The 22,165-nt window shown below is 45.2% G+C and overlaps 1 protein-coding gene across 3 annotated transcripts; it reads left to right on the forward strand.

Annotated features, from left to right (window-relative positions):
- The first annotated feature begins 1,645 nt into the window (after positions 1-1,645).
- On the forward strand, positions 1,646-21,750 carry LOC111979419 (SUN domain-containing ossification factor). 3 transcript variants are annotated; one of them, XM_070448813.1, is made up of 23 exons: positions 1,721-1,802; positions 1,987-2,081; positions 10,865-10,979; positions 11,127-11,291; positions 11,581-11,924; positions 12,080-12,221; positions 12,372-12,489; positions 12,573-12,697; positions 12,794-12,861; positions 13,236-13,343; positions 13,815-13,920; positions 14,427-14,447; positions 14,913-14,968; positions 16,855-16,949; positions 17,247-17,312; positions 17,506-17,647; positions 17,903-19,294; positions 19,475-19,562; positions 19,808-19,912; positions 20,164-20,324; positions 20,540-20,631; positions 20,834-20,889; positions 21,052-21,750. In XM_070448813.1, exons 2-23 carry the CDS (start codon positions 2,017-2,019, stop codon positions 21,496-21,498), a joined length of 4,077 nt encoding a protein of 1,358 aa, XP_070304914.1. In that variant the 5' UTR covers positions 1,721-1,802; positions 1,987-2,016; the 3' UTR covers positions 21,499-21,750. The 3 variants fall into 3 exon arrangements, with proteins under 3 accessions (XP_070304915.1, XP_070304916.1, XP_070304914.1); XM_070448814.1 differs by having other exon boundaries at positions 1,646-2,081; positions 11,602-11,924; XM_070448815.1 differs by lacking the exon at positions 14,427-14,447 and having other exon boundaries at positions 1,646-2,081.
- Positions 21,751-22,165: the final 415 nt, after the last annotated feature.

Here is a 22,165-nt window from a genome sequence, read left to right on the forward strand (position 1 = left end):
ATGTTTTTTTAATGGCAGTAAATTAGGCTAAATTAACTGTTTCGCTCCCAGAGAAGACTCTGTTGATAGCCAGGTGTAGCAGTGGTAAGGATTCACACTACATGGTGCTGAAAATAAAGCTCTGCTGTTGGGAGAGCTTTATGTAGGCCCTAACAGGTTGTGGGCACAGTTTGTCACCGTTATAGTGCAATTAATGTATTGTTTAGTGTTGTGTCGTGGCTTTGCTGGCATTAATCTAAGATTATAATTTTTTTGTTAGCCCCACCAAGATTTACATGCTAAAATCGCCACTGGTCATGAAGTACATTTCTACACAGAGAAGACTTTGGTCTTACGTCATTGTAATTACATTATTATATTAATATGCACACAAGAATTTGGTTATTGTCTTAAGTGGGATACTTTCTAACAGACAATGAGAAAAGAAAGCAACTCAGACATTTTTAGGGGGTTCAGTTGAAAGCTCCAACTCATTTGTTTTTGAAAGCTCCAACTCAATGAGTCATTTGCCAATTTACTGTAAAAGTCCATTCACATATCCAGTCATCAACAACAAAATCTTTTCTTATTTAATTTAATATTTTACACTTATTTGTGTGATAGTTGGGAATTTGAGAGCTACCTCACTTTTTGAAAACCTTTCAACTTTACCACAGAGTTTCTAAACCCAGAGACGCAACATCGCGAGACTTCCGGGAACGCTTGTGAAGCAGACCAGGCCAGGGTTTGGGGTTAGAGAAGTCAATGAGAGAAGTGAAACATTAAAATCAAATCAAATTGTATTGGTCACACACATATTTAGCAGATGTTATTGCGGCTATAGTGAAATGCTTGTGTTCCTAGCTCCAACAGTGCAGTAATATCTAACAATTCACAACAATACACACAATCTAAAAGTAAAATAATGGAATTAAGAAATATATAAATATTAGGACAAGCAATGTCGGAGTGGCATTGACTAAAATACAGTAGAATAGAATACAGTATATACATATGAAATGAGTAAAGCAGTACGTAAACACTTATTAAAGGCACTAGTGTTCCAAAGTGACCAGTGATTCCATGTCTATGTATATAGGGCAGCAGCCTCTAAAGTCGCGGGGTTGAGTAACTGGGTGGTCGCCGGCTAGTGATGGCTATTTAACAGTCCGATGGCCTTGAGTTAGAAGCTGTTTCTCAGTCTCTCGGTCCCAGCTTTGATGCACCTGTACTGACCTGCCTTCTGGATGATAGCTTGATAGTTGGCTCGGTTGGTTGATATCCTTGATGATATTTTTGGCCTTCCTGTGTCCTGGAGCGCAGGCAGCGTGCCCTCGTTGATGCGTTGGGCAGACTGCAACACCCTCTGGAGAGCCTTGCGGTTGCGGGCTAGATGCAGAGATGCCAGTCTGTCTGTGCCATCTTACTAAACTTTCTTAGTTGTTAATTTTCTCGAAATCTAAAGGCACAACCTGGATTCGAGCCAATATCTTAAGTAGCGGAACATGTTATTATTACAACCTCGTGAAAGTGACAAACTGACACTTTTTCATTTTCGTCAAAAACAACTTTATATCGAAAGCTGCTTTTGAGGTGACGGCTTGCACATGCGCAGTTCGGCGCGAGATGACAGTTGGACGTGTCTGCTCATGAGTTTAGCTAGCCAACGTCGCCATGACATCGACTAAAAGCTATATCGTAGATTTCTATTAGAGAAGCAGTTTCTGCTTATCTTCATACTGTACTGTCTTTGACTTTACTGCGTTTTCATTGGACAGAGCGGGGGACACGATGACAGCTGGGGCAGGTTGGCGGTGCGCAAGGTCTCCAGACAGTACACACAACCACTGGATTTGACAGTCAACAGCACAGTACACTTTTAGGAAACTAGCTAGCTAGCAATTTTAGATGCCGGCTCTGTAGCTTGTCAATTCAGAAGTTAGATAGCTACTACGTTGACTTAAAACATACAACTGTTGAATAACGACAGTATTGATACATTTGTAGGTAAACGGCGAGAATGTTGGTCCCTGCGGGATGATGATGAAAAAGAGACTGTGGCGAGTTGTGACAGTGTGCCTACTTGTGTTTTTACCGTGTTGGTAAGTAAAGCCTTACAGTACTTTCTTTCACTTTCATATCAAGAAAGATGTTTTGTATCACTTAGTAACGTTATTCAAAAGTCGTTCGAAGAGATGCTAAAATAATAAACTACAACAAGCATAACGTTAACTAGCTTGCTGCTAGCTAGTTTTTTAGTGGTAGCTAGCAACTCGCTGTCTAGCCAAGTGGTAAGTTAACGTAGCTCTATACTATACAGTAGCCAGCTACTGTAGCTAGTTCAGTCGACTCGTCTGAGATGTCAAATGCAGTTTGCCAGTTACTATACCTAACTATCTCAATTCAACTGTTCATTTTTCCGTGTTATTGTTTTGTTTTCGTTGTCGTTAGCTAGTTAGCTATCAAATTCAAGGTATGTCAACAATCCATCAAATGCTGCCCTCATCCTGCCTCACCATCCATCACCATTGCAACAAACATGGAACTATTAGTTGAATAAACAACACTCCTATATAATACTGAATAGGACAGCTTAAAAATAGATCAAGTCAAAAAACTGGCACTGCATTGTATGCCATTGCTTTGCTGGGTTGTTACACAGCCAGTATTGAGCCTGAGGGCGTGTGTTCTGTGAAAGACAGTCATGGATTTGACTCTTCAGCTCTTGAGGGGATTACAGCCCACGTAACGTTAGTCAGTCAGCTAGCAGGCTCGCTGAGATTAGGTCTTGACCCCTGGCTGTAAATCCTTTGACACAACAGATGACATGGTCCATCCAGAGGTGCTTATGGAGAAGAATGCACCTAGTTTACTTTAACTACACACCAATGCTACATTCATACTCAGTCAAATATTTAAATAGCCTGAAGACCTTTCGAGGAAAGGTCAAAGAACCTAGCCTGGTTTCTCACACTAAATTATTCCGCTGCTCTGTCGTTCGCTACGTACGTTACATGGTCAACAAGTCGGTTCCGACAGACATTCTAGCTTATAAATCGATTTGTGGAGAACATAGATTGAAATGGCTTGCATTGAGTGATATACTCCTGTGTCTGTGAGAATCAGGGCTGTCTCTTTTGCCTGTGTGAAGCAGGATGTGAAATGTGACACCACTTGAAGCTGATATGTCCCTCCTGCCATTTCATTCGGTCTTCTGACTGTCCATCAACTCCTGGCTGAACCTTACGTCACAGCCACTAACAACGCATATGCCTGGAATTCCTACATTGTAGCTCAGCAGGAGAGAGTGGTTTCATCTCTGTAGTACATTTAGACAGGGCTCGACATTAACGCTTGCTTGCTTGCCTGGGGCAAGTAAAAAATCGTGCAAAAATCACAATATGAAATAGTTAGGCTACACCGATCAGAATTGGATTAGTGTCCTCCCAATTTCTGCAGAGAGCATCAGAGTATAATTATTGTCGGCCTGCATTGACAAGCACAAGCGGTCTTTCAATCATGCAGTTGCGAGATGCGTTTTTGAGATCAATGCATAATTTTTGGTCAGCAAGGAAAATCCTGGAAAAGTCATGGTGTATGCATCACCTGTGTGTGCCAGTGGGCCTTGCCAGAGGGGAGAGAGGTAGATAAAATAATGATATACATTATACTAACTAGATAACCTGCCAAACTACACTATGTTTTGAATTGGCTATCTTGTTGTTGTTAGTTAACTATTTAGCTATTAGCTTGTATTAATGTCATTATTGTGTCCAATGTCCTAAAAACTTTCCACCGGCACTCGTGTATAACCGTATAACCATACGGGTGCTCAGTTGAAACCAATGCTGCATACTCTGGTTATAAAACCTTCTCTCAAGTGCTCAAAATTGGCTAGGATTCTCCGCTATTCAATACTGGCCATGTAATTCTGACAAAGTTTTTTTTTTTTTATCTTAGAATAGCCTGATTGACAAGTAACTCCTATGCTGTCAAGATCTCCCCTGAACACTGAATATTTTAACCTTACAAATAGATAAACATCTTCGTTAGCTACCTCTCCCACCTTAGCCATTTGATCCCTGGTTCACTGAATGAGGGAATTATTTTATAAAGACATAAAACATATTTGATTGTAATGTTGCAGGGTGGCCAACCATCCTCCATGAGTTTCCAGGAGAGCTACTGGGTGTGCAGGCTTTTGCTCCATTCATGCCTGAACACACCACATTGTAAAATATCAGTGGCTCAACAGGACCTTGATAAGCTGACTCTGGTGCGTTTGAGCAGGGTTGGATCAAAAGCCTGCACACCCAGTAGCTCTCCAGATGGAGGGTTGACGGACCACGTGTTTTATACAGTAGCCTGTCAGTGCAGTATTTTACTTTATGGAGGGTTAAGTGCCTTTCTCAAGGCCTCAACGGCAGAATATACTGTGTGATACATGGGATCAGAGACCAGCAGTCTTCCGTCGTCAATACCAGTGACGATAATGAGTGTTATTTTGTGAAGTGGTTCCTTGCATCATACAACACAATTTTCAGTCACCTTTTTGGCCTGTGGTGTTAGACCTTTAAAAAATAAAATTGAAAAAGTATATTTATTTCACCTTTATTTAACCAGGTAGGCTAGTTGAGAACAAGTTCTCATTTACAACTGCGACCTGGCCAAAATAAAGCAAAGCAGTGTGACACAGACAACAACACAGAGTTACACATGGAGTAAACAATAAACAAGCCAATAACACAAACAAGTCTATGACACAGTAGAAAAAAAGTGTGTGCAAAATGCATGAGGAGGTAGGCAATAAATAGGCCATAGGAGAGAATAATTACAATTTAGCAGATTAACACTGGAGTGATAAATGAGCAGATGATGATGTGCAAGTAGAGATACTGGTGTGCAAAAGAGCAGAAAAGTAAATAAAATAAAAACCGTATGGGGATGAGGTAGGTAGATTGGGTGGGCTATTTACAGATGGACTATGTACAGCTGCAGCGATCGGTTAGCTGCTCAGATAGCTGATGTTTAAAGTTGGTGAGGGAAATAAAAGTCTCCAACTTTTTGCAATTCGTTCCAGTCACTGGCAGCAGAGAACTGTAAGGAAAGGCGGCCAAATGTTGGCTTTGGGGATGATCAGTGAGATATACCTGCTGTAACGTGTGCTACGGGTGGGTGTTGTTATCGTGACCAGTGAACTGAGATAAGGCGGAGCTTTACCTAGCATAGACTTATAGATGACCTGGAGCCAGTGGGTCTGGCGACGAATATGTAGCGAGGGCCAGCCGACTAGAACATACAGGTCGCAGTGGTGGGTGGTATAAGGTGATTTGGTAACAAAATGGATGGCACTGTGATAGACTGCATCCAGTTTGCTGAGTAGAGTATTGGAAGCTATTTTGTAGATGACATCGCCGAAGTCGAGGATCGGTAGGATAGTCAGTTTTACTAGGGTAAGTTTTGCGGCGTGAGTGAAGGAGGCTTTGTTGCGAAATAGAAAGCCGATTCTAGATTTGATTTTGGATTGGAGATGTTTAATATGAGTCTGGAAGGAGAGTTTACCGTCTAACCAGACACCTAGGTATTTATAGTTGTCCACATATTCTAGGTCGGAACCGTCCAGGGTGGTGATGCTAGTCGGGCGGGCGGGTGCGGGCAGCGAACGGTTGAAAAGCATGCATTTGGTTTTACTAGCGTTTAAGAGCAGTTGGAGGCCACGGAAAGAGTGTTGTATGGCGTTGAAGCTCATTTGGAGGTTAGTTAGCACAGTGTCCAAGGAAGGGCCAGAGTTTGGGGTAAGTGACTTGAGCACGCGGACAAGTAAAAAATCTGTCCTACTTGTCTAAAGGATAAGTGGCCACAAAAAATAATTTCAAGCCCTGTTCAGAGATCAATTTATAGCCAATAATCTAAATTAATTAATTAATTGATTTTAAACAAAAAAAAGTACTTTCTGTTTGTCATAGACATGAAAGGCAAGTTCCTAACGCGTTCAGGTAGCCAAGCTAGAGCTGTGTGAGACGTTCACAGTGATGGCCGCAGACGTTTTGATCAAGAGGGACCTGTTAAAAGTACGCACATTTTCTGTAACACTGAACATAAAAATATGTATTTTACAGTTGTGAGGAAGGTGAAATATTATAGTTAGACATTTTATAATTTGATTAACCTTTATTTAGAAAGCATAAGTCATTTCAAGCCTCATTCATACAGTTTTGTTGAATAAGAAATACAAAATATTTCATATTTTTATCATATTTGTACTGTTTACTTGAGCTTGTGACTACACCTCAGCAATTTATATATTTTTTTACCGTAAAGGTGAGATTTGAACATTCTTGGAGTATGCAGCATTACTAGTTATTGTTTATGAGCCTCTGGTTAAACAAATGATGGAATGTGTAGCAAAATCAAATACAATTTTATTTGTGACATGCTTCGTATTCCAGTCTGTGCTAGCAAAAGAGTCCTGTAGTTTAGCATCCGCTTTCTCGGACCACTTCTGAATTGAGCGTGTCGCTGGTACTTCCTGTTTGAGTTTTTGCTTGTAAGCAGGAATCAGGAGGATAAAATTCTGGTCAGATTTGCCAAATGAAGGGTGAGCTTTCTATGCGTCTCTGTGTGTGGAGTTATTATACATTTTTTTCTAGTTGCACAGGTGACTTGCTGGTAGATATGAGTTAAAAAGGATTTCAGTTTTTCTGCATAAAAATGACCGACCACTGCCTCTGGATGAACATTTTCTTGTTGGCTTATGGCCCTATATTTCTCGTTGAGTGCGGTCTTAGTACCAGCATCGGTTTGTGTTGGTAAATGGATAGCTATGAAAAATATGCTGGTAAATACACTGAACCAAAATATATAAATGCAACATGCAACAATTTCAAAGATTTTACTGAGTTACAGTTCATATAAGGAAATCCGTCAATTGAAATGAATTCATTAGGCCCTAATCTATGGATTTCACATAACTGGGAATACAGATATGCATCTGTTGGTCACAGATACCTTTAAAAATAGTAAGGGGCATGGATCAGAACCAGTCAGTATCTGGTGTCACCACCATTTGCCTCACAGCTCTACACATCTCCTTTGCATATAGTTATTCAGGCTGTTGATTGTGGCCTGTGGATTGTGTCCCACTCGTCTTCAATGGCTGTGCAAAGTTGCTGGATATTGGCGGGAACTGGAACATGCAGTTGTACATGTTGATCTAGAGCATCCCAAACATGCTCAATGGGTGACGTGTGGTGAGTATGCAGGCCATGGAAGAACTGCAACATTTTCTTCTTCCAGGAATTGTGTACAGATCCTTGCGACATGGGGCTGTGCATTATCATGCTGAAACGTGAGGTGTTGGCGGCGAATGAATGGCCCGACAGGATCTCGTCACAGTATCTCTGTGCATTCAAGTTACCACCGGTACAGTTGAAACCAGGATTCATCTGTGAAGAGCACACTTCTCCAGCGTGCAAGAGGCCATCGAAGTTGAGCATTTGCCCACTGAAGTCTGTTACGACGCCGAACTGCAGTCAGGTCAAGACCTTGGTGAGGACGACGAGCACGCAGATGAGCTTCCCAGAGATGGTTTCTGACAGTTTGTGCCAAAATGATTTGGTTGTGCAAGCCCACAGTTTTAATCAGCTGTCCGGGGTGGCTGGGCTCAGACGATGCAGCAGGTGAAAAAGCCAGATGTGGAGGTCCTATGCTGGCATGGTTACACGTGGTCTGCGGTTGTGAGGCCGGTTGGACGTACTGCCAAACTCTCTAAAACGATGTTGGCGGCTTATGGTAGAGAAATTAACATTCAAATATCTGGCAACAGCTCTGGTTGATATTCCTGCAGTCAGCATGCCAATTGCACACTCCCTCAACTTGAGACATCTGTGGCATTGTGTTGTGTGACAAAACTGCACATTTTAGAGTGGTATTTTATTGTCCCCCAGCACAAGGTGCACCTGTGTAATGATCATGCCATTTATTTAATCAACTTCTTGATAATCCATCCACCTGACAGCTGAGGCATATCTTGGCAAAGGAGAAATGCTCACTACCAGGGCTGTAAACAAATTTGTACACAGCATTTGAGAGAAATAAGCTTTTTATGCGTATGGCAAATTTCTAGGATCTTCTATTTCAGCTCATGAAATATGGGACCAACACTTTACGTGTTGCGTTTATATTTTTGTTCAGTGTAGTATGGTCTACAGCTTATCATGAGCTATTCTCAATCTGGCGAGCAGAACCTCGAGACTTCCTTAATATTAGGGATCGCCTACGATCTGTTGTTAACAAAGAGAGACACACCCCCGCCCTTGAGTTGTCAAGACACTGTTGTTCTGTCATGCGGATGCATAGAAAAACCAGCTAGATTTATATTAACCATGTCCTCGTTCAGACACGACTCCGTGAAGCATAGGTGATGTGACAGATAATAGTTTAGCTTATTTGAACTTGACTCATCATTGAAATTCCTCAGACGTGTAGGGATGTAGTCTTGGCTAATGGACATTTTACTATATTTGGCAAGTAGGCCTAATTTTGCTTTACTGTCTAGTTTCTTTCTACTGCCTAAATCAAAATCAATTTGTCACATGCGCCGAATACAACAGGTGTAAACCTTACCGTGAAATGCTTACTTACAAGCCCTTTACCAACAATGCAGTTTAAGATAATACAATATTTACTAAATAAATGAATGTACATTTTTTTTAAATAAAAGAGCAACAAAATAACAATAACGATGCTATATACTGTGGGTGCCGGAACCGAGTCAATGTGTGGGGGAACAGGTTAGTCGAGGTAATTGAGGTAATATGTACATGTAGGTAGTGGTAAAGTGACTATGCATAGATAATAAACAGCGAGTAGCAGCAGTGTAGAAAAAAGTGTGTGGTGGGGGGGGGGGGGGGGTTCTGTAGCCTTCTGTAGCGCCTTGCGGTCGCAGTCCGAGCAGTTGCCATACCAGGCGGTGACTCAGCCAGTCAGGATGCTCTCGATGGTGCAGCTGTATAACTTTTTGAGGATCTGAGGACCCATGCCAAATCTTTTCAGTCTCCTGAGGGGGAATAGGCTTTGTCGTGCCCTCTTCACGACTGTCTTGGTGTGTTTGGACCATGATAGTTTGTTGGTGATGTGGACACCAAGGAACTTGAAGCTCTCAACCTGCTCCACTACAGCTCCATCGATGAGAATTGGGGCATGCTCGGCCCTCTTTCTCCTGTAGTCCACGATCATATCCTCTATCTTGATCACGTTGAGGAAGAGGTTATTGTCATGGCACCACACTGCCAGGTCTCTGATCTCCTTATAGGCTGTCTCATCTTTGTCGGTGATCAGGCCTACCACCGTTGTGTGGTCGGCAAACTTAATGATGGTGTTGGAGTCGTGCTTGGCAATGCGGTCATGGGTGAACAGGGAGTACAGGAGAGGACAAAGCATGCACCCCTTAGGGGCCCCTGTGTTCAGGATTAGCGTGGCGGATGTGTTGTTACCTACCCTTACCACCTGGGGGCGGCCCATCAGTAAGTCTAGGATCCAGTTGCAGAGGGAGGTGTTTATTCCCAGCGTAGCTTATTGATGAGCTTTGAGGGCATTATGGTGTTGTACGCTGAGTTGTAGTCAATGAACAGCATTCTCACGTAGGTGTTCCTTTTGTCCAGATGGGAAAGGGCAGTGTGGAGTGCAATAGAGATTGCATCATCTGTGGATCTGTTGGGGTGGTATGCAAATTGGAGTGCGTCTAGGGTTTCTAGGATGATGGTGTTGATGTTAGCCATGACCAGCTTTTCAAAGCACTTCATGGCTACAGACGTGAGTCCTATGGGTCGGTAGTCATTTAGGCAGGTTACCTTAGTGTTCTTGGACACAGAGACTATGGTGGTCTGCATGAAACATGTTGGTATTACAGACTCGGCCAGGGACAGGTTGAAAATGTCAGTGAAGACACTTGCCAGTTGGTCAGCAGATGCTCGGGAGTACATGTCCTTCCACAATTCATTCTGTTGTTAAAATGGCCACACACTCTGATACTTATTCATTGTCTAGTGCCTTAAAATCAGCATGGCTTCTCAGGGGTGACATTAAGACTGTTGGCTATGAATTAAAAGGTAAACAAACACTGTACAGCTTACAGTATTTGTGTCTTACCAGACTCCAGTGGCCAAGCAGAGTAGATAACTTACCCTATAAACCTCACTACTAGACAATAGACTTGCTGTTGACAAGGCCAAGTTTGTGTTGAAGTATTTTGACACTGGAGCTCAAGACAAGGACCTTTGTCCCTAGTAGGAATTAGACATTGTTGTTAGTGGAACTATTTAAAGCCTTGTTATGACTGACCGGAGATCTCTGTTGTCCCATGCCAGGATGAACAGGACAGCTGTGACATTGACTTGTCCATTTCCCTGTCACACCGTCAGACTGTCAACAGACGGCATGCAGTTGTCATTTTCTCTGTGCAGCCACATGGCTTTAGGTTTTGACTTTGACCTCCAGCCTGGCCAGCCCCCCACAGTGATAAGATAAAATGTGTCTCTCTCGTAGTGTCAGCCACCTGGTCGTTCCCATATCACCTCTCTCAGCTCTGACTGCTGGGAAGCAGCCCCCTCTGATTGCTCATGACTCATTCATGGATTCTTTGAAATCAAGTTGTTTTCCTTCTGATTACGGCTTGTCCTTGTTGGTATAGTAAACATAGTGACGCTAGGTTACAGGATATTGCCACATCTTAACAGGATTCGGGGGTCAATTTAATCTAAATGAAGCCGATTCGGGAAGTAAGCTGAAATTCCAATTCCACTTTTCCCATTACTCTCGTCTCTCCTAACTCTACTCCCCTTGCCCAAAACAATAACACTGATGTCTTCTCCTGTGTTTTCCCCAGGCACCCAACTAAATATGTTGGCTGCGCAGAGCAGCCCCCAGAGGCTCAGAGCATGCCTGCAGCTGCTCAGGACAGCAGTGGAGAGGAAGACCCAGGCGACAAGTCCCATCACAGAGTACATAACCTGCCCCACCTGTTGGACCATAAGATGTTTTCATTTTCTTTCTACATAACTAATATAAGCAACTTTTCTGTTGACACACGTTTCTTTTAATGTTGGATCAAACAGCAACGAAAGTTTCCTTCCTGTCCCGTCTGTTAGGGTGTTGTTCAGGTAGAGGAGGGCTGGGGGTCCCAGTATGCCCAGTACCTATCTGAAGAGGATGTGCTGCCAGAGGGAGAGGAGGTGGAGACACAGCAGCAGGGCCTAGCAGGGGAGGAGGCGGAGACTCCAGGCACAGAGGTGGAGGACAAGGAGCATGTCAAGGTATTAGTTTGGTTTATTTAGATCCCCCATTTAGCTGTTACAACCTACTGCTCCTGGGGTCCACACGGTACTGCAATGATGAATCCTAACGACTAGGCCTGAAAAACTACTCCACCCTGGCTTGCTTACTAGATGTGAAGCAGATGTCTCTCTCTCTCTCTTTAGTGACCTATTGATCAGACATTTTGATTGTTCCTGAAATCTTTATGCATTAAAGGTTATACAGCACGTATGGCTCAGGCTGGTGGGTGGTTGTCGTGGGCCATCAATACTAAGTTCGGTGTTTTAGTGCGGTGATGATGTTTCCCAGACGTTGGACCTGGAGGATTCTGTAGCAGAGAAGGAGCAAGAGACAGCACGGCCAGAGGTCTGGCCAGAGGCTGAGCAGCCACCTCCAGAGGCCGTTGTCACCCAAGAGCAGAATCCAACCCCCGCCTCTGACCTCTCCCCTCCACCATCTGCCCCTGCCCTCAACCCCATCCCCGAAGACCCCTCCAGCACCCCTAGCTCATCCTCTAGTGTACCAGAGGAAATTGTGTCTGATGTCCCTTTGTCAGAATCCAGTGATGCTGATCTGGCCATAGCCGACTGTGAAGCTGGAGAAACCAACCCCTTTGACGGCACCCTCACCAGGTCAGTGTAACGGAGGTGCTCCCGTGGTTAGTAGCCTTACTAGAGGACTGAACCCAGATAGCTAATGGGTAGGCTTAAATCAGCAGGTTAAGTGGTGCTCAGGTTCGAACCCATTTTTTGAATGTAGGCTCTCTTTCTATTGTTCCCCTATGTAGTCTTCCTGTTGTCCTGGAGAACACATCCAATGCCCTGGGAAAGGGCACCAAGACTGACATAGACCCCCCTCCGGCCCAGGCAGGTCAGGCCTCAGTGGGGCTGGCTCAGGTGGCCAACGCCTCCCACATGCTCAAAGAACCGGTAGAGAAACACCAACATTTTGTTGCACGGCAATAACGTTTTCTGATGCTGATAGTTCCAAAAGTAACAACCTCCGAGTTTAATCATCCCGAACTCAAATGAAAGTATTTGACCCAGGTCTGATGCTTGTCTGTTGACTGCTATTCTTAGGGTTTGATCTCACACATCGCCACAGAGACAGATCCCAGCGTGGCAACCAAGGATCCGGAGGACAATCCCACCTTTGACGAGTGGAAGAAGAAAATGATGGAGGTGGAGACAGAGAAGAGTAAGATAGATGGTGTTCCTGGCCCGTCTCAGTCACTCAAATCAATTACTAGTTTTGATTTAAAAGTCTATCTCTCTTCATAGCTCAGGCCACTCATACCTCCACCAACGGCGGCTCCCACGCTGTAAAGAAGGTGCAGAAGAACTTCAACAACTATGCATCGGTGGAGTGTGGGGCAAAGATCCTGGGTTCTAACCCAGAGGCTAAGGTATCTATTTCAAACTGTCACCCTCCAAACCTATCTAATATATAGATTTTTATGTCTAGCTTTGCAGATTTTGATGGAAGGATCTTTGTTTCTCAGAGCACTTCAGCCATATTAATGGAGAGCATGGATCATTACATGTTAAATCCCTGCAGCAACAAGATCTGGTGAGTGTGTGTGTCTAGATCCCTGTGTGTTGCTGCTCTTAAGAGTTCATGTGTTTCTGTCTCTCAAAAATGTTTTCTGTCCTTATCCTTATACTTCCTGTAAAACCTCCCTGTTGCTTTTTCCCTGTATAACCACAGGTAGAACAACATCCACTACTCCACTCACCACCTACTGTATCCTCATCCCTCAACATCCTCTCTCTCTCTCTTTATTTCTCTCTTTTCGTTCTCTCATTCTTTCTCTCTCTCTTTTTTTCATCTTTTCTCTCTTTTTCTTTCTCCTTTCTTTCTTTCTTTCTTTCTTTCTTTCTTTCTTTCTTTCTTTCTTTCTTTCTTTCTTTCTTTCTTTCTTTCTTTCTTTCTTTCTTCTTCAGGTTCATCATCGAGCTGTGTGATCCCATCCAGGTGAAGCAGTTGGACATCGCTAACTTTGAGCTCTTCTCTTCCACACCCAAAGACTTCCTGGTCTCCATCAGTGACAGGTTTGACCTGCATCATGTTCATTAAAGCTGGTGTCCTTAAATTGGTGAAACTGCCACGTCCGTTTGGGATATTACAACAACAAAGAAGTTACTGCAAATAACGAACACTCCCCCCCCCCTCGGACATCATTGCACAAGCGATAGAACAGCAGAATATGTTCCTCCATTTTTTTTACCACGCTACCGGAGGCTCCTCTCCTCCGTTTCAACAACAAAACAATTACATTTTAAACCGTTTAGAAACGAAAATGAGTGCTGTTTTTTTTTTTACCAGATATTCTCCCTGTATTTGTCAGTTTTCTTATTTTTGGTGCCTAATGAACACGGCCCCAATAGGAATGTCTCGTTTTGATATCTTTTAATCTGTCATTTTGATACTGAACATCCTAAATGCTACAAACAGAAACAGTCACTACTACTGCACTAAGGATAGATAAGTAGGTTGAATGATGTTGGATGATGCTCCGTCAGGTACCCAACCAACAAGTGGGTGAAGCGGGGAACATTTCATGCTCGGGACGAGCGCACTGTTCAGAGTTTCCCTCTGGATGAGCATCTGTATACCAAATATGTCAAGGTGTGTATGGCGTCCTCCTGTTCCTTCTCTACTCCCACTCTACTCTTTCAGGTTTTTGGGGGGGAAAGAGGTACTCTGAATGGGACTTCTTATTTAAATTAAAAGAAAAGATAATCTATACTAGAGTATCCCCCACTTTACTCAAATCCTGCAGGCCTGTGTATGTATGCTGGTCCTTTCATTCTAGAGTAATAGTTTACAATTATTCAGCGGCTTTCCAGCCGGTGTCTATTCCACAAGTTACCACCGGCCAAATCTATGACGTTAAAATGCCTTCTTAATCTGTTCCATCTGACTGCGCAATCCACTGTCTCATCGGCCCAGCCAGGCAATTTATAAACTTGATCTCCACTATAAAAAGCATCTAGACATTATCTCACATTATTTCACAGTCTCAGGACTGGAGCAGGAACCAGCGTTCATACACTCGGTCCTGTTTTAAATGCATGTGTGCATGTTTCTTCTTGTAATTATTTGTTTCTCTTCTCTTGTTTCTCCTGCTTCAGATGTTCACCAAGTACATAAAGGTTAGCCCATTTCTCTCTTAGAGGTGGTCGGTCTGTGGAGGAGCATGTAGATAGGAGTGGAGGGAATGTTTAGTCACAATGCTAACAGTAGGAGATGCTTGCTAGCTGATCAGCCCTAGCTTACTGCAGGCCAGGTAGCACAGAATCTATACAATCTGGACCAAGCCAATCAAAATATATTTGTAATTATTATCATTCATCTAGTCATGTCACTCATGAGAATTCCATATCATTTTTACTGTAGAGAAACCCATTCTTTAGGGCAAGGATGCTTGATCACAGCTTCAAAGTGTGCTAGCTTGTCGCTGGTCACCCAGAAAAGCATCAACGTTAACAACGTACTTCTATTTGTCCCACGATTTCTATTTGTCCCACGATTTCAATGAGAATTTGGCAACCGGCCAAATCCCACCATGCGCTGATGCCTGTTTCCTGGATATAAATGATGTCTGTGTTTCATCGCAGGTGGAGCTGGTCTCTCACCATGGATCTGAACACTTCTGCCCTCTCAGTCTCGTAAGGTAGGCAATGAATAGAAAAACACTGAATTAATGGAACATTTTAGAAGGTAATTGGGAAAATTGCAGATAATATAAAGAAAACATATAGCGAGTTGTAAAAAGCATAAATTTACCGAATCCACAGGTATTGTACAGTAATGTTTGCCAATGGATTACCAGCAAACTGAAGATAGTGTGTGTGGGGGGGTTATGTAATAGAGTAGGAGTGGTAAAAATGTGTCCCTAGTCGCCCCTCCTAAACCAGTTGGTAAGGCTGAGCCGAGGGGACTGTTGCATCTGGGACTGCTAGTCAACAATACCTGCACAGGATCGGTACATCCGAACATCACACCTTCGGGACAGGTACAGGATAGCAACAACAACTGCCCGAGTTACACCAGGAACGCACAATCCCTCCATCAGTGCTCAGACTGTCCACAATATGCTGGCCTGAGGGCTTGTAGGCCTGTTGTAAGGCAGGTCCTCAACGTTGCCAACGTTGCCTATGGGCACAAACCCACTGTCGCTGGACCAGACAGGACTGGCAAAAAATGCTCTTCACTGACGAGTCACGGTTTTGTCTCACCAGGGGTGATGGTCGGATTCGCGTTTATCGTCGAAGGAATGAACGTTACACCGAGGCCTGTACTCTGGTGCGGGATCGATTTGGAGGTGGACATGATCCTCCAGCATGACAATGCCACCAGCCATACTGCTCGTTCTGTGAGTGATTTCCTGCAAGACAGGAATGTCAGTGTTCTGCCAAGGCCAGCGAAGAGCCTGGATCTCAATCCCATTGAGCACGTCTGGGACCTGTTGGATCGGAGGGTGAGGGCTAGGGCCATTCTCCCCAGAAATGTCCGGGGAACTTGCTACACAAGGTAGCAAGGTAGCTTGTTACACAAGGTCTACCACTGTGAGGACAATCAGCTGTCCGTCCTGTCTCCCTGTAGCGCTGTCTTAGGCGTCTCACAGTACGGACATTGCAATTTATTGCCCTGGCCACATCTGCAGTCCTCATGCCTCCTTGCAGCATGCCTAATGCACGTTCACGCAGATGAGCAGGGACCCTGGGAAACTTTCTTTTGGTGTTTTTCAGAGTCAGGAGAAAGGCCTCTTTAGTGTTCTAAGTTTTCATAACTGTGACCTTAATTGCCTACCGTCTGTAAGCTGTTAGTGTCTTAACGACCGTTCCACAGGTGTATGTTCATTAATTGGTGGAAGCGCCTTGGTGGAAGAGTGGGGTAACATCTCACAGCAAGAACTGGCAAATCTGATCCAGTCCATGAGGAGATGCACTGCAGTACTTAATGCAGCTGGTGGCCACACCAGTTACTGACTGTTAGTTTTTATTTTGACCCCCCCCTTTGTTCAGGGACACATTATTCCATTTCTGTTAGTCAGTTTATATATATTTTTTTTTAAGGATACTGGAAAATAACGTACCAAATCCAATCACTAGGGACCATAGGGGGTCATTATTGTAAGGGACCAAAGACTCAACCACACATACAGCCTTGATAATGACTACATTTTATTCAGAACGACTTACAGTTAGTGCATTCATCTTAAAGTAGCTAGGTGAGACAACCACATATCACAGTCATAGTAAGTACTGTGGGATTTGTAGTATTTCCAAGTCCCAGTTGGATAGTAGATATCCTAGTTGAAACCTTTTCCTTTAGGATTCTTATAATAACCTTAACTATTATTCGACCTACTTGGTGTGTTATTACTGGGCTACTGGCGTATCTTTGTCTTCCCTCTAGTGGCTCCTAGAAGGTATAACAGCTCTTCACCAATATGGCCACCAGTCAATGTAGGCCATTCTTTGGCAATCCTCAATCTCATTCAAAAACACAACTATGTGAGATGGCTTAGAGCGGTTTCTCTCCGCTCTGTTAAAGGGTGTTTGGAACGAGTATGGTGGAGGAGTACGAGGAGATCGCTGACCCCCTGGACAGACCGGAAGACCAGGATGGCGACCAGGATGACCACCTCGGTGAGAGGAGAGCCTCTTCTACAGTACCTTGAATACCTGTCAAATCACAATCACCAGGACAGTGAATGCTGTATAAGATATGACACATTGACCAATGGTCATTTTATATGTTGTTACATGTACACAACAACATTTTCACTTTCATGAGGAGACCTGATGTAATATAATGTTTACGTCTGAAGTCCTGAAGCGACTCTACTGCAGGTTTTATATGTACATGTTACCTCTCACCTTTGAACTGTTTGGGTGACTGATGTTGGTAAGTGTAGTGTTATCGCTCTGCTGTGTGACCCTCAGATTATCCTCCTGGATATGTTCCTGTAGAGGACGAGGCGTCAAATGACCTCATAGGATCAGCCAAGGGTGAGTTACCAACACGTACAGCCAGCTAAATATTCTGTTACACCAGTCACACAAATATGGTATCAAACTGCATATCAATATTGAAAGAATGTGCTGTGTCATACTTGAGTCGCTATCCTTTTGCGAAGCCAATGTGGAGATGGATTCAGTGACTGGGATAAGTATTCACTAACGGGCTGCCCTGTTGTTCCAGATGTCATTCTGAACATGGTGAACAACATTAAAGTCAACGTGCTGGGAGGAGGACCAGGGGAAGGGAACTTCTCAGGCCAGGCAGTGAACATGACTGCCAGTAAATCATCTGACCCCGACACCACCTCCACCGTCAGCCCTGTGTAAGTACCAGCCAACCATTCACTTCTTAGCCTAGTCTTTTACTTTATCTACATTTACAATGATCTCACACATCTTGTCATTTAAAACGTTTTTTTTTTTTTTTGAAGCAATGACATTTACCAGGATAAATTAGAGGTAACTTTATCATTAGTAAGACTCCGTCGAGTTTCTGCCTAGCATGTACTGTGCTTGGATGTGCATAATAATGTTATTTTGCCGCTGTAGTAGCTCATGTCCCCGTCTCTCTGTTCCAGGCCTGACACTGTAGGCGTGGAACAGTCTGAGGTACCAGAACACCCTGTCACTACCACAGAGGATCCCACACCAGAGCCCCCTACTCCAGAACCCCCTGTCACAGAGGAACCCAAACTAGAGAATCTAACTGGGGAGGAGACGGTTGTGACTCCTATAGAGGAGGAGGAGGTCCAGTTCATAGTTACCATGCTGGAGGAGGAGGAAGAGGAGGAGACGGAAGAGGAAGGGAGGGACAGAGAGGTGCACCATTGCCCTGGCCTCCGACAGCAAGAAAGCCTTGACTACTGTGGCCTGTCTTCCTCCTATTCTTGCTCCTGCTCCGCCTCCTTCCAGGAGTACCTCCTCCACCAGTGTTCCGTTCAAAGGACCTGCACCAGCCAGGAGAGGGAGCCAGAGGCAGACCCAGGAACCACCACCACCCCGTCACAGCAGCTCACCATCTCCCCCACGGCCACTCAGACCCCACAGCAGCCCCACACTCTTGGGGAACAGCCTCAGGAGAGAGAAGCCAGCTCTGCCCTCGGGGAGAGCGGAGCAAGTCCCACTGAAGCCCCACCACACCTTCCATGGGTTGAGACAGAGGCAGTGGGAGAGAGAGAGCCCAGCACTGAGCTGCCCCACCTGGAGCCCAGCCAGACCTCCACCCTGCCCAGACCCAGTTCCACCGACACCGCCAGCTCTGCCACTAGGCCCACCCCTACCGTGGAGCCTCCACACCAGGCCTCCTCGAGAGACCTGCCCGGGCAGAAGCAGCCCGCCACTGGGGCAGAGAAGAACCGGGAGGTGCAGCAGGAGGAGAACAGGCAGCCTTTTACCACTGTCACCACCTCCAGCCCCAGTGGCCCACTAGAGCAGAGTTGGAGAGCCCCTGTAGAGAGGCCCTGTCTGGACGTCCAGCCTGCCAAACAAGACATCCCGGTCATCCACCCTCCACATGTGGCCGATCCCCATCCCCTCCCCACTGTCTCCACCCCCACAGAGCAGCAGCAGCCTCCCGCCCCCACAGCTGAACCAGAGAGTGCTGCTGGCAGTGGCAACACTACTCCTGGGGAGTCCCGCTCTGTCCCCGTCGTGGTTATGACAGAACCCCCCTCACGTGGCCAGGCTGTCGCAACGGAAACCAAGGGGGAAGCAGAGCTTGTGGAGGACATCCTCTTCACCTCGTCGCCCGATGGCAACGGGCAGCAGCTGCTTCCCCCACCCTCCCCCTCTCCTTCCTCCTCAGACTTCTACGCAGAGCTCCACAAACCCACGGAACAGGCGAACGGGAACCCGATGCACGGCTCCACCAGCCAGAAGGAGTCTGTGTTCATGAGGCTCAACAACCGCATCAAGGCCCTGGAGATGAACATGTCGCTGAGCGGACGCTACCTGGAGCAGCTCAGTCAGAGGTATGGGCCCTCTGAGGTTGATGGCTCGTACAAAGCATTGTACATCATCCAGTCAGCCTTCGTTAAAATGTCCAATGTCAAACAGTGAAATGCTGTTGAAATGACCAGTGCTTTCAATTCCATTTGAACACAGTCAGTCCGTTGAAGGTTTAGATGGTGATGTTTGTCTTTGAATTGAAGGTACCGAAGGCAGATGGAAGAGATGCAGAGGGCTTTCAACAAAACCATCATCAAACTGCAGAACACATCCAGGATAGCAGAGGAGCAGGTGGGGAGTGGAGGGCCACCTTCAATGTGTTTGTGTAGAGTGTTACATACTACGTAGCCCATCTTAAGATGGAATCTCGCACCGTTTTGGCCTTTTGAATAATGAGAATGTCAAGGCTGTCGTGTGAAAGGCTCTGGTTGGATGTTAATCAATCAAAAATCAAGCTGTGATTGGCAATGTATGGGAATGTGGCTTGTGGGAGTGTTTGTGATTGGCCAGCTCATTAGTTTCCTGGATCCCTATAGGACCAGAGACAGACGGAGTCCATCCAGTCGTTGCAGGGCCAGCTGGAGGACATCACACAGCTGGTTCTCAACCTGTCTGTCGGAGTCAGTCAGCTGCAGAGCCAGGTAGATACTGCATACCTACCTAGCCTATTGAATGCAGCAGGGTTGGGGTCAATTTCATGTCAGTCAATTCGGTAAGTAAACAAGTCCTATTCATTGCTTTTGAACAAGGAAGTTTGGCCTCCTGAATTGACATGGAATTGGTCCCAAACCTGGAATGCAGCAGTGAATGAATTGTATATTTCTTTAAAGTCTTTACCAACCCACACCACATGGCTGCACTGTGTGTTCGTTTTGCTCTGCCTATGTTGTAGGTGTCTGAAAGGCAGAGTTACCTCCTGCTGTGCCTGGTGTTGTGTTTGTTCCTGGGGTTGCTGCTGTGTGTCCAGCACAGTCGCATGTCTGCCATTGAGCCTCCCTCCACAGACCCAGAGCCTCCTATACCCAAGAGCTATAGCTACTGCTGCCCAGAGAGGTATCTACACTAGGGGTGGAACACCATTGGTTGTGCTTATGTACTGCTTACGAACGTGTTATGAAGTCCTTACAAAGGTACCCTTGAATGGGAGTTATCCCATCCAAGGGACACCACACACTCGCCTGCACAATATTGTTGAGATGCACATTGTGTCATCCAGATACTGTGTTTAAGTCTTGTCCTAATCGAACGAACACATCTGTTCCTCTCAGGCGTTTCTGGGAATATGAAGACATGAGCTTGAAGAGAGGAATGTCATATCCTCTCCTGCACTCGGGCTCCTTCCAGTTACCCACCACTGAAGGCAAGTTTACCTATGACTATGTTATGTGTAGTGTACTCCCTTGTGATTTCTTTGTTGCTGATGAATATAAATATAACTTGACTTTGGATCTTGATCTTTGTCATTTATATTTATGATAGTTTTTGTTTTGCTGATTGACAATATTGTTTCAACAGTAAAAAACCAAAAAGTAATTTACTTGGTTTCCTCCTTGTGCTCGCAGGTCCAGAGTCACCGTGCACTGTTGAACCACTGAGTTTTCTACCAGCTAATAAAAAGGTATGGATGGAATAGTGTCCCTATCTCAAGGAACGTCTCTCTCTCATACTCTCAGAGTATAACTGTCTTATGAACATGATCTCTCATCGCCAACCTCGACAAGTCAAATCTTCCGCTCCTCAATCTTTCCGCCCTCTGTCCCCAACCCTTCTCCCTCTGCAGAAGAAACGGAGTAAGATGAAGACCGTGGAAACGTTGAAATGCACTGTACTCTGCGCTCCTCTGCTTGCACACGGAGCACCCGTATGTAACGGCTGCTCCCCTGGTGGCACCACAGACCCTACACCCCGCATGGGGCGTCTCAGCCACCACGCCTTCATGGACCCCCCTTCCGGGGGCAGTTCAGAGAGCTCCTCCCAGTCGGACGAGCCCTCCTTATGCGGCCTTGCCGCCACCTCCTGCACTCGCCTCTGTGACGGCCTGCCCCCGCCCAGGAGCAGGGCAGAGAAGCAGGCGTTCAAGCGGCATCGCTCCAAGCCTGGGTGCGTGGTTGTGGAGGATCTCCTGCAGGCCCCGCAGAGAGATGCAACACCCATAACCCCCACCCTGCAGGACCTCATGGGGGGGAAGGAGCTGTCTGCAGGGATGCTGGGAGTGACGGCGCTCTGAGCTCCTGTCGGACCGAGACTAAACTCTCCTCCTGTCTGCTCCTCCTGTAAACAGACTCTGGAACAGTCGCCCCCTGAAAGGAGGGATGTTGTTATCCCTGTATACACAGGAAGCTTTAGGCTAGGAATCAGACAATCCCTCTTCGTCCACCTCCCAACCAGTATGTTATGTTCTGTCCATGTTCTCTTTTGAACCTTTGTCGGGCTTTGATGTTTCTTTCTTGCTTTGACCAATGGAAGAAAAATATATATTTTCCATCTGTCCTTCAAAATGTTAATTTTTTTTGTAAATACTGTCAACCCTACAGCTGCGCTATGTAACAATCAAACCTGCAAATAATAGCCAATGTCAATAATGGGCTAAAGGAATATAAAAATTAAAAAAATAGTTTTGAAGATGCTTTTACTGGGGAGTGGCCGGTCTAGACAGAAACAGTAGTGTCTTCCTGTACTGTATCCAGATCGATTCTCATTCTCTGAAGTTGAAACCTTTTACAACTGTTATGCTTTTACCAGCCCAGCTGCCGCTTTTACAGTACACAGGGATGCAAGACCGCCTACACGGAACAAGAATATAAACGCAGCATGCAACAAAGATTTCTGAGTTACAATTCATATAAGTAAATCAGTCAATTTCAATCAATTCATTAGGCTCCAATGGATTTCAC

This window comes from Salvelinus sp. IW2-2015, linkage group LG19 (genome assembly GCF_002910315.2).
Source record: "Salvelinus sp. IW2-2015 linkage group LG19, ASM291031v2, whole genome shotgun sequence".
Classification (NCBI taxonomy): domain Eukaryota; kingdom Metazoa; phylum Chordata; class Actinopteri; order Salmoniformes; family Salmonidae; genus Salvelinus; species Salvelinus sp. IW2-2015.